General features: G+C 38.5%; 1 protein-coding gene across 5 annotated transcripts in view; it reads right to left on the bottom strand.

Annotated features, from left to right (window-relative positions):
- The window catches only part of ANO4 (anoctamin 4), a 221241-nt gene that overhangs the window by 107822 nt on the left and 98340 nt on the right, over window positions 1-15079 (bottom strand). For 3 of the 5 annotated variants that reach the window (XM_066994321.1, XM_066994322.1, XM_013182645.3), the window contains one exon: window positions 3541-3651. The exons of the other annotated variants lie outside the window; for them this stretch is intronic. In XM_066994321.1, the coding sequence (XP_066850422.1) occupies window positions 3541-3651 (111 nt within the window). The remainder of the gene's footprint in view (window positions 1-3540; window positions 3652-15079) is intronic. 5 annotated transcript variants of the gene reach the window in all.

Raw genomic sequence — 15079 nt, forward strand, 5'->3', positions numbered from 1 at the left:
CCTGTCTTAGGAAATTCATTGATTTCTGACTTCCAGACCAGGAGAGGAAAAATGACATAACAAAATTATTTATTTATTTTTATTAAACACTGTGGGAGTCAGTGTAAACTGGATGCTGAGAAATATTCTGAAAAGCCAGAAATTTCTTAGTTTTGACTTTACTGCAATGGCAGTGGAAAGAAGTTTCACACGTTGAAGCAAATTATGGGGATTCACGAAAAGAGCTTTGAAATCAGAGTTGTCTTTTCATTAACACAGTTGTTTACCACTTCTCCATAAGAAAAGTGGTTTTCCCTTCCAACCCAAACCATTCTATGATTCTTTGATTCTATGATTCCATGACACTATGAAGTCTATCTTCTCACGATAATAACTAGGAAACAGCCATGAAAGCCTCTGCCAGCTTTTGTCAGGGTGCTGAGGGCACCCTCAGCCATGATGGCCCTTGGCCAGACTCCCAGGACTCCCTCCACCCTGTCCCAGGCCCAGAACCCCACGTCACCTCTGGGCCTGTCAACCCCTGCACCATCGAGGCTGCAGCAGGACTGGGCTCCAGATCCCCACAGCTCTGCCCTGCCAGGCCTTGGCTCGTCCTTAGCTGAGGTGAGGCCAGATGCATCACCCTGTTTGGCAGTTTTACACCCAGTGCAATCCTATATTTTACAGTGCATGTTTATAGCCATTTTCAGATTAGTAATTATGGTTTCCAGACTCTCTCTGATAGGCTACTGGTAATTTCTGAGTATACTGTGGTCAAGAAGAAACTTATAAAGACTTAGCAGAAATCTTTGGAAAAATGTATGTAAGAGTCTAACACAAACTATGGTAGTCAAGTGTAAAATTTAGCTCGGAAGCAGTAGAAATGACTATTAATTCTTTTATAATATTATATTCACATAAAAGTAAATAATATAATGGTAATTTTTTATCTTCATTTGCAGTCTAAGAGAGATTCAGGACAGAAATTAAAAAAATAGCTTTTGACCAAACTGTTTGTTTTAGGTAATAAAAAAATAAAAAAAATCTCTGCTATTGAATGATCACTCTTGGCAGTATACCAAACAGAAAGATATACCAGCTGGCTAAATTTACAGAACACAGCTCCTGAAAAGTGAAATGCTCAGAAAACTCATGTTAGGAAGAAAAAAATGTGATCTTTAAAAGCATCACTAGCCTTTTTAAATTTTCATTCAGTACTAACAACCACTGGGAATAAAAGTAACAATGACTATTTGGAGCAACTACTCTGGAAAGAATATTTAGGCCTGTTTTATCCTAATTATTTGCTATTCACAACAGACTGCAAGTGACAAGATGCTCCCTTCGACATGTAGCAAGCCTTTGCAAATGGGGTTGTACAGCCATAGTGATGCTTTCATCTTTTCACAACAGAATGTATCTGAGGGTTACAGAGGTTAACTTCCCAACAGCAAATGTGTCTGTTCTGGATAAATGAAAAACACTGTATCAAGCCTGTAAAAGTGGCATCCTTTCCAAATGGCTCTAAAATAATCTTTAAATCAAAATGCTAATTCTCTCTTTTTTTTTTAAGAATGTTAAGACTCTTTGTGTAATGCCATTTAGTTTTGAAATTATATTCAAATTGCTAAAACAATTTAGAGCCTATTTCTATTCAGTTTATATCCAATAATCACTTTCAAATATTTGCTTTATATAAGGTAGGTTTCAACTAGATGCACATATCCATGGTGAAGAAATTTGTGCCTAAGCTATGGGTCTGATTTAAAGTAGCTTATCTCCTTAAATTCCATCTTCAGACAACAGAGAGAAATAACCACTTTCAAGTTTCAGGTCATGTAATCTATATTAGCCACCTACTTTAAAATGAGACAAACTGGATATACACACCTTTTTTACTTTCTATTGAATGTCAAAGGATCTTAGGCAATGAATGCAGATGTTTATATCTTCATTGCAAACCCTTGAGATTGAGTCAGATTAATCCCCTTTTTATAACCACAGAAAAATGGCATACTTTTAAAAGGAACTAGGAGTTTTTTCTAGAAGTTAAACATTTGAGGTTTTAAATAAATCTGTTCCCTGTTGAATAGAAATTTCAGGTTATTCAGCACAGGGATATAACCAGAGAGTATGCTATTGAAGTATGGCATAGCACCAAGGGAAGATGAGGTCTGGCCATTTAAACAAGAATCTGTTTTTGAAAAGCATTGTTAATAAATCTAATCTTGGCATCTAATTGTTTTAACCAAATCATGCATTTTTTTCTACTCCACCACATGCTTGAACTGGAGAAGATAATAGCTTCTTGTATTCAGACGTAGTCTCTTTCCAAACAGAATCTGCTTATCCTTTTTCATCTGTCTTGTCTATTCAGCCTCTGAAAGATTATAGTGTCTTTTCAGCCTTTCCAGTACACACCCACAACTTGCCCCAGGCTTGTATTTGGGCTGTGACATATTAATGGGGTGAGGAGAAGAAGGGAGAAAGCAAAATTTCATATTAACATTTCCAGATGCGAAAAGCTTTCTAAGGTAGAAAAAACAGAGTTCATCCTAAACATACAACTTCAAGAACCAGGTGATACATTTTCAAATGATTACCTCTGTCGTTAACTAACCTGAGAGTTTCCCTACCATACCCAAACTAATACCATCACCAAATGCCTTGGTTCTAGCAGTGCATGAGTACTGATTCTCATTATAAAAATCAGAAGGAGTGCAGAGTTTTAGACATTCTTATACGCCTTTTAGCACTCAAGAATGTAAGTTGCTATTTCTTGCTTTAGAAAATTGTTACATAAAACCCCCAATTTAAAATAAAACTGGAAAAAAGGGAAAATAGGAAGCTAGCTACCAATGTCATCATGCCATGCATTTTGTTTTTTCAACCTATTATGTAAAATTCTCACTGAAATTCCAGATTCATTTGGATTCCAGATTTGCATCAGTCTTTGGGGTGGGGTGTCTTCAGCCTTTGTTAATAAGACTAGTATTTTTTTTCTAGCATAAATCTTGAGATTATTATGCAGTTAAATTTGAGAAGGGTGGACTAATCACTTCTCAGACCACATGTGAAAAGAGAGGGTTCCACACACTATCTGAGATATGCAGGCATTTGTTTATCATGTTAAGCTTATCATTTCTGGTCCCCAAAGTTGCTGGATGCAAAAATGTGAATATACCACAATACTCTGTAACAGATAAAACTTCAAGTCTACTCTTAGATCCCAGACAGAAGCATGTATATGTTAATATTAATTTACACAGGCATTCAAGAATGGATTAAAGTAACATGAATCAATATATCTCATTACTTCTGCATAGGAAATATATACTGCTGGATTCCTTAGGTACGTAGTAATCCAAATCTTACTATGACTTCTCTGATATTAAGATTTCTTACTGTCCTTCAATAGCCTATTGAAATTTCTCACTAATTTTAGTTACACATACTTATCATTCAGTTTTTTACTTTGTATGTTCCTTCAGTTATAATTCCAATGCATCACAATTGATTCTTTGACTGTATACTTGATTTTACATCCAAGTAATAACTTACTTTCTTGCATTGCATTAAGAATTTCTGAAAAGTCCACATCTGTCGTCTGTACGTCTGGTTTTATCCATATTTGCGTTTCCAACTGGTTAACCTGCAAATCCTCTGTTCCTTCTGAAGAAATTGAAGAGATTGATGGGGTTTGTGACAGTGCAGTAGAAAATCCAGCCAAGGGGCTTTCAGGTGAGGGAACACACACATTGGATAATACTACCTATTTTTTTTTTCCTACAGCAGAAACAATTTTTCTTCAAGCAGCTTTCAATATAGCCAGGACTGATTTAAAGCTAAATAGAAAGAAACAACATTTCCTGCTATCAGCAATGATGCAGAGTCACCATTGGTGTGCTGCTCATTCAGAAGAACGTATGCCACCATGCCATGAGCATCCCCTCACCATACCATCCAGAAAACTAACTCCAAAATACAAAAACAGACAAGAGGTGTTCTTACAAATGACACGATACTACAGGAACAGCTGTAGTAAAATAAAAAACACACTAACACACAAACAACAAAATAAATCTCAAGACAGGAAGCAACCATTAGGATAAAAAGAGCATGGACAACATGTTTCAGCCACGGGACACCATATGGTCTCACGTGACATGGTGGTGTGCTATGATCTAGGAAGCACTCCAGTACTGCAGTCCTGCCGAAGGAGGTCACAGTGACATGTATAGGTGTCAGTTTGAATGCCATGATGTTGGCTTAAAAGCATAACAGAACATAAAAAACATAGGCCGGGGATGACAGCTTCAATGCCCATGTAAATAGGCACGAGATTTGCACCTCTCTCAAGAATCAGGGTTCTTTCAACGTGAACAAAGAAACTAGGAAGTTTTCAAAAAACACTCTTCCCATGTAAAAAAAAAAATAAAATAAAAATGTCAAGAGCAGACAGGAAAAGATACTGGGCATACGGGCTTAAACTCCTGGCTCTGGGGTGCTCCGACGCAGCTAGAGACAAAGAAAGACCTACTGGGCATATGGCCAGTTTTTAGAGTGACAGCAAAACCTGACATTTCACAAAGGCGTCTGTTAGAATTGATGCTCTTGAGTAACTGGTACAAAGATTTAGCAGAGAGCTGCAGGGATCAGGGAGATACCTGAGAAAGGACTTCAGAACAAAAAGGCCATGGTACAGGAACGAAATGTCAGGTTGTTTAGGCCATTACTCTGCCTCCACTAGAGGCTATCACTCATGCTTTTGATGGAAGCATTTTCCTTTCTTACACAGTTTGTCTATAACAAGCCAGTCTTCTTTTGAATTCCCTCCCAAACTACCGTAGCCACAGGAGGGGCAGAGACCTACTGTTGGTGCTCCCCAAGTGACCACTGCCTTGATGGGAGTGATGAATTATATTTCTGGGCACCAAATTACTCAACCCTATTTTAAAGACCCTAATTCACTTTCTGGAAATATGGACCTCAAAATGAGTATATTGCATTTTCAGTCTTTTTTTTTTTTTTAATTTGCCAATGCTAAAATATTATAAATTGCAAACTCCCTCATTCTTGCCCCAGCATATTCATTTGTTCCACGGTAAAGACCCACTGTTAATATGAGACACAGCTCCCCTTATAGATTCCTGTAAAGTGATCTGTCATAGCAACAGCAGGAGTCAGCATTTAATGATGTAGAACAAAGAGAATTTCTTAAGTGAGACAGCTGATTATTCATACAATAGCAGCCTTGGGAAATCTGCAGATGGCCTCAAAGGTGGCAGTCTTGAATCTGCCCCAGAGAAGAATTCTGGAGGCTAAGGAAAAATACTGCAGCTGCTGGAAAAGACATATAAGCAGAGGATAGAATTAAATAATGGACAGCAATTCAGTCAAGCAGCTTTGTCAGTGATGTCATTCATTTTCCTGTTAAATACTTAACTGTCATTTGAAAACGTATAGAAATGAATGTTTGGATCCTCAATCCACCAGCCTGTCTTCATTCAAACCCGAGCTGGAGCAAAATAATGACACTACTGGTATATATATAATACCTCCTCTTCCCCAAAAGCCTCCATTCCTGTCACACTCAAATTACTGCTCCCCAGAACAGATGAAGGTAACACAATCCCTGCAGCATCTCCAACAGATCTGAACTAATTGGGCGGGAGAGAGAGGAAATGACAGCCAACCAACAATGGAGGTCCCAAAGTGCTGACATCAGATGAAAACCACAAGCCTATTAATAAAAAGAAGCTGTTGGAAAATTCATATATTCCATTTCAAAACCACTTTTAATTAATGAAAAATACTGTCTAGAAAGGCATCAGAAAGTGTCCAGTCTAAACCAGACTGTTGTTCAGCCAAACACAACCTATGAAGCCAATACAAGTTTTGCTACAGTCAGATCTCTCCTGTATTTGACCCATTTGTAGTAAAGGGAGCTTCCAGCAATCCAATATAGACATGAATGACAGTCTCATACATTTATCTGATATACAAGAGTCTTAATATCTAGATTCACTGCACAAGTATCAGACCAAGAATATCAGCCAGCCTATTTTCACTCAAAACTGTAGGCAGTCTTCCACCACTCCTTTGTGATTTAATACATGGTTAATCACAAACTTGCCTCCTCCAACACAAAGAGAAAAAGAAATGCATCTGCCAGCAACATAGTCTCTAAATAAGCGGTTACAGGAATACTCTTCTCCCACAATCTTCATGGTGTCAATAAACACAGTCAAATCAGGGCACATTTGTTTCTTCCCTTCTCCCTCTCCCTCTACACCCACTTTGCAGAGGGAACACTTCACTGTTTTTTTTTTTTGTTTGTTTGTTTTTGTCTTAGAGAAACAACCCCTATGTGTTAGGTCAGGGACTGGCCAACTCAATCATTTCTGATTTGCTGGTGGACAGAGGTTTTACTCCAGCAGGTGTTTGGACAGTCTACAGTGTTCTCTCCTACATCTTTTGTCTTAACAGTGTTCTCCAGTACAACAAACCAGGTAGTACCTGGTGCTGCTGTTGCTTTTGAGGGATAACTAGCCTGGCTTTAGCATATCCTTCTTGCTTTAGCAGCTGCTGATTCATACTTTATCAGTGACAGGTTTCACTGACTAAACTGTAAGAAATATTGCCCAGAAGGCCATGAGGGAAAGATCTTCTATCTATGGAAACATGAGAAATAAGCAAACATAAATAAAAATGAAGTAAATATTAGATTTATCAAACTTTAAGTGATTTTATTAAAAGGTCAGTCTGAGATTTTTCTCGGCCTATTCAGACAGTAGTTCATCTGAGATCACATTTTAAATTAGCTTATTACATTTACTTTGATGTACTCTTTAAACTAGTGAATAAGTAGCATACTGTTACTGATTTTGAAGGGCCTCTACTAATTCAGATAGCAAAACATATGAGATTTTTTAAAAGGCATTTAATTTTTTGAGGCTGGACGAAATGGCTTGTTCTAAAGTGGAATTTTATTAAAATTATATGTAACAGATAAGCAAATTGTGTGGCAAGGTAGTTAATATGGTGCTGATGTTAAACAAGGTTTTCCACTGCAGTGAGAGAGTTTCTGTATCTACTTAAAATTACGAACATATGTAGCACCTTGCTGGATGAGAGTCTTGCTACATATATCATCTAGTATCTACTCAATTATCACAAACAGCATTTCGAGCATGAGCTTTGAAAAGCAAAAGACTATTTTCTTGAACAATAAATACTTGGAGCCATATTTTCCAAGCCTGCACATTTTTACATGTGATTTTCTGTGATGGGCAAACCATGTTTGCAGATGAGTTACTTCACACAGTGTTCTGAAATTGAGCATGAGCATTTGGATGCACAGAAAATGTGCAGAGTTTCAGTATATGGCACCAAAATAAAGATCATGCAAATAAGTTGATGGGGCAAGTGCTTCTGTTTCTCAAGGCACAGTAAGGTTTTCATATTTACTCAATAATTTTGAATGAACATGTAAGAACATCTTTGTAATTTGCTGTGGCAGTCAGGTTTCTTGAGTAATTTTACTACTTGAATTTTTCTATTCTTGAAGAATTTTCCTACTTAGGTTCTGCTCATTGGTAAGAATAGAAATATTTAACTCAGTTGCTTGCTGAACAGTCTTCTTTGTCCTCCCTCAATTCCAATTAACTCAGCAAGTGCAAATAAATGTTTTGTCTACAGCTCTAGAAGTCTCTGCAGAGGAAAATTTATAGCTTCAAAACATCTTTCTGAAGAGGCAGCTAGCCAGAGACTTTTATCAGTGCAGTGAGATGATTTTTTTTAATCATTTTGGCAGCAAACATGTACTTTCACAATGACTGTACATTAGCCTGGAAATGGAATACAAGTGGTAAATACCTAGTATGCCACGTGGGTATATGCTCTTGTCACAGAAAACCATCTACTTATTCATCAGTGACTTGGATGCTGCAACGAAGTTCACCCTCAGCAAGTTTGCTGATAGAAAACTGGGAGGAGTGGCTGGTAGACCAGAAGGCTGTGCTGCCATTCAGAGGTACCTGGACAGTCTGGAGAGTTTGGCAGAGAGAAACATCAGGAAGTTCAACAGAGGCAAGTGCAGGGTCCTGCACCTATGGAGGAATAACCCTGTGCCCCATTACAGGTTGGGGTTGATGTGCTGGAACGCAGCTCTATGGAGAAGGACCTGGAGTCCTGGTGGACAGCAAGGTTAACCATGAGCCATCAATGTGCCCTTGTGGCCAAGAAGGCCAATGGTGTCCTGGGGTGTATTAGGAAGAGCATTGCCAGCAGGTAGAGGGAGGTGATCCTCCCACTCTGCTCAGCCCTGGTGAGCCCACACCTGGAGTTTTGTGTCCAGTTCTGGGCTCCCCAGTACAAGAGAGACATGGAGCTCCTGGAGAGAGTCCAGTGGAGGGCTACTAAGATGATGAGGGGCCTGGAACACCTGTCGTATGAGGACAGGCTGAGAGAGCTGGGACTGTTTAGCCTAGAAAAGAAAAGACTGAAAGGAGATCTTATAAATGTATACAAGTATCTGAAGGGAAGGCGTCAAGAGGATGGGCCCAGGCTCTTTTCAGTGGTGCCTGAAGACAGGACAAGAGGAAATGGGCACAAACTGAAACACAGAAGGTTCCATCTGAAAATGAGAAAAACTTCTTTACTGCGAGGGTGATAGAACACTAGAACAAGTTGCCCAGAGAGGCTGTGTACTCTCCTTCTCTGGAGATATTCAAAACCCACCTGGATGTGATCCTGTGCTATGTGTTCGAGGTGACCCTGCTTGGCAGGGGGGTTGGACTGGATGATCTTCAGAGGTCCTTTCCAACCTCAGCTATTCTGTGATTCTGTCATACTTCTAAGAGGGCCAAAGCACATGGTGCCCTTTTCACTAAAGGCAGCCCCAGTCAATATGGGGTGAAGGATCACCCATGCAGGTACTTTTTCTCCTGTCTTCTTACTCTGAATGTTAGGCAGGTCAGCTGCAGCAAAAGTGCAATTTGAAATGGAAATTGTTTAGAGTATTATCTAAACACCTTAGGGCTACACACGCATATGAAATCAATAGCTTTACTCATCTCAATTCTGGCATCACGTTTTCAGTGACAGAAATAAAGTAAAATCTACACCATAGTGGTTCTTCTCAGCATCCATCTCAGGATTATAGTGGACAACAAACCTCAAAGTATGAAGTACATGTTGGTTCAGTTACTGAAACTCAAAAAGTTTCAACTACATCAGTTTTTATTTATTTTTTTTTTTTTCCCCCCCACCAGAGGGATTAAAACAAAAAGTGTTTGGAAATGTTAAAGACTGCAGCTTTTTGATCCACTGGTCCAACACTTTTCTCTTTTCTGGAACAAGAGCATTACTTAGGAGCTTTCATTGATCCTTACAAGTAGTACTAAGTTTCCTCTATCTTGCAGTTTCAACACAATTTCAAATTTCTACAGGGTGTAGATTCCCTTTTTCTTTCATTTTGATGCTTGTTTCCAATCTTGGGTTACTTTTGAAGATTGCAGTCAAAAGGACAGGAAAAGGTATGTGTTTAATTCTCTGTTTCTAAGAACTTGTTGACAGATCTTTTTATTTAAGATACAACAAGGCAAAACCATCTGTCTACCACGTCTGCAGTGGTTTCAGTGTGGTAGGACAGTGCCAGCACGTATGTACCTGTTGTGACAAATCAGGAGTATCTTAAAGCCCAATTTTGCTATCTATACAGTTTTCCCTCATTTGAGGTACTTATTTTTACCTATGTAGGTCACAGGATTTGCCCCTATCTGTCTACAAAGCACAGTTCTGGAAGAATTATAGATACTAAGTAATGATACATGTTGAAAGAGAGACCTTTAGAGACTTCTAATTTAAGTCAAAGCACTGTATCCTTACAGCATTAATACACAATGTGTTTCCAAGACAGAAATATTTGGGTACCCTGTGGAAATATCTGCAGACCTTTGAAAAGCCTCTGACCTGGTAGACTGCTACATATGTCCATAACTCCTGGTAGTCTTAATTGGTTTACCAATTACTTTAAAAAATAGTATAATCTGTCAATGTTCAACATAGATAATTGAATATTTCACTGTGCAGAAAACATCATTCCTCTTAATGGTTTTCTCACTGATTATGGACAAAATAGTGTGTCTGTATATTAGTGTGAGAGAATCAAAAGCTGAGTGTAAAAACACAAAAATGCCTTGTTAGTTTCAACAGTGCTTTGAAAGCGATTGGAATGAATACATAGGACTACTTCATTTTCTGTAGGAAAGTCCAAACAACGCTAGAAAAAAAAGAAAAAAAAGAATTAAAAAACTCATGTCATTTTATTTATCATAAAGAATCTATGCAATGGCTGTCTCTGTGCATGGTCATGTCAAGGGTATCATAATAACTATACTGGAATTAATTTTGAAAGGCTACTTAAAAACATTTTCCCTTTGCATTGCAATATACTGTAAGGCATGTCATATGTTTAATTGTTAACACAAACTCTTTCCTTATCTTACAGAAGCAGCAGTAGTGAAGAGGGGACTTCTAAACACCTAATACTACTAAATTATCACAGCCTAAGGTATTTTTAAGATTTATGGTGTCTACTCTGCTCTCTGTTAAACCCTGGCTGGCATCAGAAGCAGAGAAGTCCTCTCAGCAAATTAACCACAGAGAAGTGGGATGTCCTGCATTCAGCATGCCCTTTCTTTCTGTGTCTCTCATGCTGCCTATGCTTTTTCCAAAGACAACTACTGACAAAATGGATGGATAGCCCTCGGTGCAAACTCATATTTTGAAAAATTTCCTCTCCTGACAATGTCAGGAGTTGTTAGCAGGCAATCCAGGAAGGGGAGAGGGAGAAAACATTTGCTGAATAAACTGTTCATTGCAAAGTTTGCCTGGTTCTGAAGTCACTAGTTTATGGTGAGAAAAAGAGAAAAGCTGGCTGCACAGGGGTAAGGGGCATGACCTAACAGATAACTTTAGTGTGCCAAAGATTTACTTCATTATAACATGGAATACCAAGATAGCTTTTATAAGATACCCAACTTGTCTTCCAGGGGTATTTTATGTAACAATCGTTTATACAGACTCACATTATACCATAGCCTATCATAGCCTTTTCAGTGATACACATCCTGCCAATTCATTCCCTCATAAAACACCAGCAGCTAAACCATTTTGGGAACTTCAGCTGTCCTGAAACTGCTGAGGAATTAACGTAGCAAAGGAATGTGAAAATGGTTATCCTAAATAGATGGTAGCAGAATAGAGGTGTATCCAGTGCAGGATCCTACATCTGACAGCAAATGCTTTCACAAAGGGAATATGAACAGAGTAAGCAAATACAGTCTATCCCCAGTCTGTCTCTTCCAATTTGCAGAGATTTAGAGGCTTCTGGAGTGGAAGGTTTAATCTAGACAATAATAATTAATGGCTACCAATGCCCCTCAATGTCTCAATGGCTTTGAGAGTATCTCACAAGCAACAGGAATCCTGCCCCTAAACCTGGTGCAGTTGGCCTTTCTTATAAAACCCTGTGACCTCCTAAAATTACCAAGAGTAACCAAAGAGAAATACAGCACTTCACCATTAAAATGCATGGACTAGCTCTGGGCTGCTCACACAGGATGCCTGTCCAAAAGAGAGAATTTTCAGTAATTAGTGTTAAGCAGAAACTCCTTCACAAGCGGCAAGACAGTGTCTGAACCTCAAGGATCATCATTTTCAGGCATTCTGGCAGCACAAAGGGCCTTTAAATTATTTGCAGTTTTGATGACCCTTAAAAACCTTCCATTTTCCTTGAAGTTCAGGTTACTTCTTCATGCTATAGTCCAGGTGCTAAATTCCTTTTCTGTGCTGGATGTTCCTAAAGTAAGGTCAAAATAAAGCAATAAGCCTGTAGTGCTATCTCTCTTTTTCTGTTGTAAGCACCCTAAACTGTTGTCTGTAGGTTCATGCCTGGTGCACCACACAGATATCATAATGAAGACCTCAGAAGTGTGTCTTTCATGTTCTGCTGGACCTCTGAAGCCCAACACCATACAGAACTGCATACCCCAAGTATGTAACTAGCAAATACTGTGCCTCCATGGAGTTATCCAGCATGTGGGAGAACACATCTGCTTCCCTGAGATGTTCAGCCACTTGTGGCACAGGGAAGGGTAGCAGTCTGCATGTCCCAAAGGGAGTTTGCTCGTTTCTTGGAACAAGGAACAGATCAAAAATGATGCCACCTTTGCTACCCTTATATCTGCTGTAAGCAGTGATGTTTTTTTTCATGCAATTCTTTTAGGCTTGCCACCTCCATGTATTGCAGTAGTAGGATTTTTTGGTGGGTTCTGATACATAGATGTACTTACTTATGTCTAATTGTCCATGCAAATTCCACCCCACACACACTTTTTTTTTTTTCCCCTGAATTATAAATAAAGGTTTGGGTTAATTTTGAGATTTCAGAATGAAGCACAGGCTTGGAAAACGTTCTTGCTGTTTTTTGGACTGCATGAAAGCTTTGGTGGAAATTAGTAAAATGGTGCAGTCCTGTTACAGACAAATATATTTCCTGATCTCAAAAACATCTCTGTCAAAGTAGAACCTAGTTAGTTCCATTTTTGACAGTCAACCTAAAGAAGCTTTCCTTAGAATATATGAAGCATATTTTACATTAGAAATAGAGGCTTACATAATACCTAGTCCCCTTTAAGTAAGGACTCTGTCTATGAAAAAGCCCTATGTTTTCAGTAAAGCAATACAGGAATATAATAACTGATTATTCAAAGTCTCCCTGATTGCTCCTTGAATGATAAGCTATTTGCTTTTAATAAAATGGGTCATTAATTTCTCAGAAACACACCTTTCTTTCTTTCTTTCTTTCCTCTTTCTCTTTCTTTCTCTCTCTCACACTTTCTCTCTTCCTCTCTTCCTCTTTCTTTCTTTCTCTCTCTTCCTCTCTTCCTCTCTTTCTCTCCTTTCTTCCTTCCTTTCTCTCCCCTCCTTCTCTCTTTCTCTCTCTTTTTAATTTATTGTCTTGTCATTTTTCTTCAGCAAAATCTACTGAGGTCAAAAATATTCTTAACTGTCTTAAGACAGTTATGGTACACTAGTCTTAGGACATTATGACCTTGCCTTGGAATCAGCAATATTCTGTATTTGGTGCAAAGCTACATCTGGCTGCTGGTTCCTATTTCAGACATGTTTCCCTCTGCGAGGAAACTGTCTGAGGGTGGAATGATCAAGAACGCCCAGAGAGACTGCCATTTTGCAGCCTTTGTGAGCTGACTGCGTGTTGTAAACTAACAACAGCTACAAGAGCTGAAATCTGAGGGTGAGCCATACTAATTTTAAAGTAAGCATACATAATTGATTGCAAGAGTGAATGAAAGATCATTTTACAACAGCAAACAGGAGGCTGATCAAAGCAGGAAGGGAAAAAAAAGAAGTATTTGAAAAGAGATAAGTTTAAAAATACATACTTCCCCAGAGAAGTAGAACGCTCTCAAAGCCACCAGTTAAAATTATTATTTTTGAAGGCCATTATTGAGGGTGTGCACAGGTCCCAAGCAGGATCAATATTTTTTGTGTCAGGTGGAGCACAAATTGAAAAAGAAGGGTGCAATTTGTGCCTAAACCATATCTTTTAAAATTAAACACGCGAGTTGCCAATGAAAAATACAGTTTATTCTCTAGCTTTGTTTGTTTATTTGTTTGTTTGATTTGGTTTAGGTGCAGGTATTTTCAAATAACTGGCTTTTGCCCTGAGAAAAGTAAAGTGATGAATGAACCAGGCTGAATGACTAAGCAAAGTGAAAAAAGATTTCACATTTCATGCTCTGCATCATCTACTAGCTAGTTCAACCCTTAAATTCAAAGTACTGCATAATCACCATCTGACGACCTGTCATTCAGCCCAGGGACAAAATGTCCTCCTTGTAATTGAAGCAAGTTCCCTGTTAGCAGCTTTGCAGAGGCTCCAGAGCTCCAACAGTCAGGAGAAAGTGTCCCTTTGTGCATCAAGGAGTTATTTCCAGCTCACACTTGAGGTAGAGATGTGGGAGAAATTTAGTTGGATGCATTGGACTTCCATTGTATGGAACACAGGCCGTAGATAAAGAGAAAAGTTAAATATCCAGGGCTGTTTCATTTGACATTAATCAAGATACTTCTGCACAGAAGTATCTGTCTATCTGTAAGCATGTCTTTTTTTGTAATGTGCAAATAAGCTTAATGAAGAGAATGTGAAACTTCTTTGAAATCTGCTTGCTTTTCACACGCTTCATTCCACATGAGAGGAAGTTCTTATATACACCTGGTGGAAGACATTGAAAAAGGCTGTGTCCCTAAGAGTGTTAGACAAGCAGAATAAAAGCACTACCGTCAATGTGAAGACAAATTTTCAGGTGAGTTGACACCAGCCATTCCCAATACACTGTGTGCATTTGCTGCCAAGAAGTACTTGCATGACAGAGCTTTCTGGCAGAATTATTTGCAGGAGTTTATTCTTTTTATCTGAGAGGGATATATGACATACGTCCTGCCAGTCAGCAAAGAACAGAGAACGTGATTTAACCAAGAAATCACATCTAACTAACACAAATCTTCTGAAGAACATTCACACCAAATGTGAATGCTGACAAGCATGTGCACATTTTGTGATGAGAAAAGGTTATCTTTTGTGCAATAAATTATCGGTTTTATAGGGTTCAGTTCTAGCTTCCTTGATGATTCAAAGTTCATTATGTGGTGACTAAGCTCATTAAACATACATTTCCTCTTTTGCTTTAATTTTGATTGCCATAGCTTCAAGAACTGTGCATTTTTCCTTGCTTCCTAAAGTCAGTTGTTCTGCTCGCCAATGCCTTTAGGTCTTGCTTCTTCTTTCCTAACCAACAACTAAGTGCATCAATAAAAATGATGCAGTTCAATAAGGAATAATAAAATAACAAAAGGATCTAAAAATCTAGAAAAGCATGCCTAAGACAACATATATTCTTTTAACAATCACGGCCTCTCTATCAGGTACTATCTGTGGTAAAAGGCAAGAGACTGATGAAAAAAAATTCTCTCTGAATTCCAATGACTGCACTAAACTTCCATTGTAATG

This window comes from Anser cygnoides, chromosome 1, assembly GCF_040182565.1.
Source record: "Anser cygnoides isolate HZ-2024a breed goose chromosome 1, Taihu_goose_T2T_genome, whole genome shotgun sequence".
NCBI classification, from domain to species: Eukaryota; Metazoa; Chordata; class Aves; order Anseriformes; family Anatidae; genus Anser; species Anser cygnoides.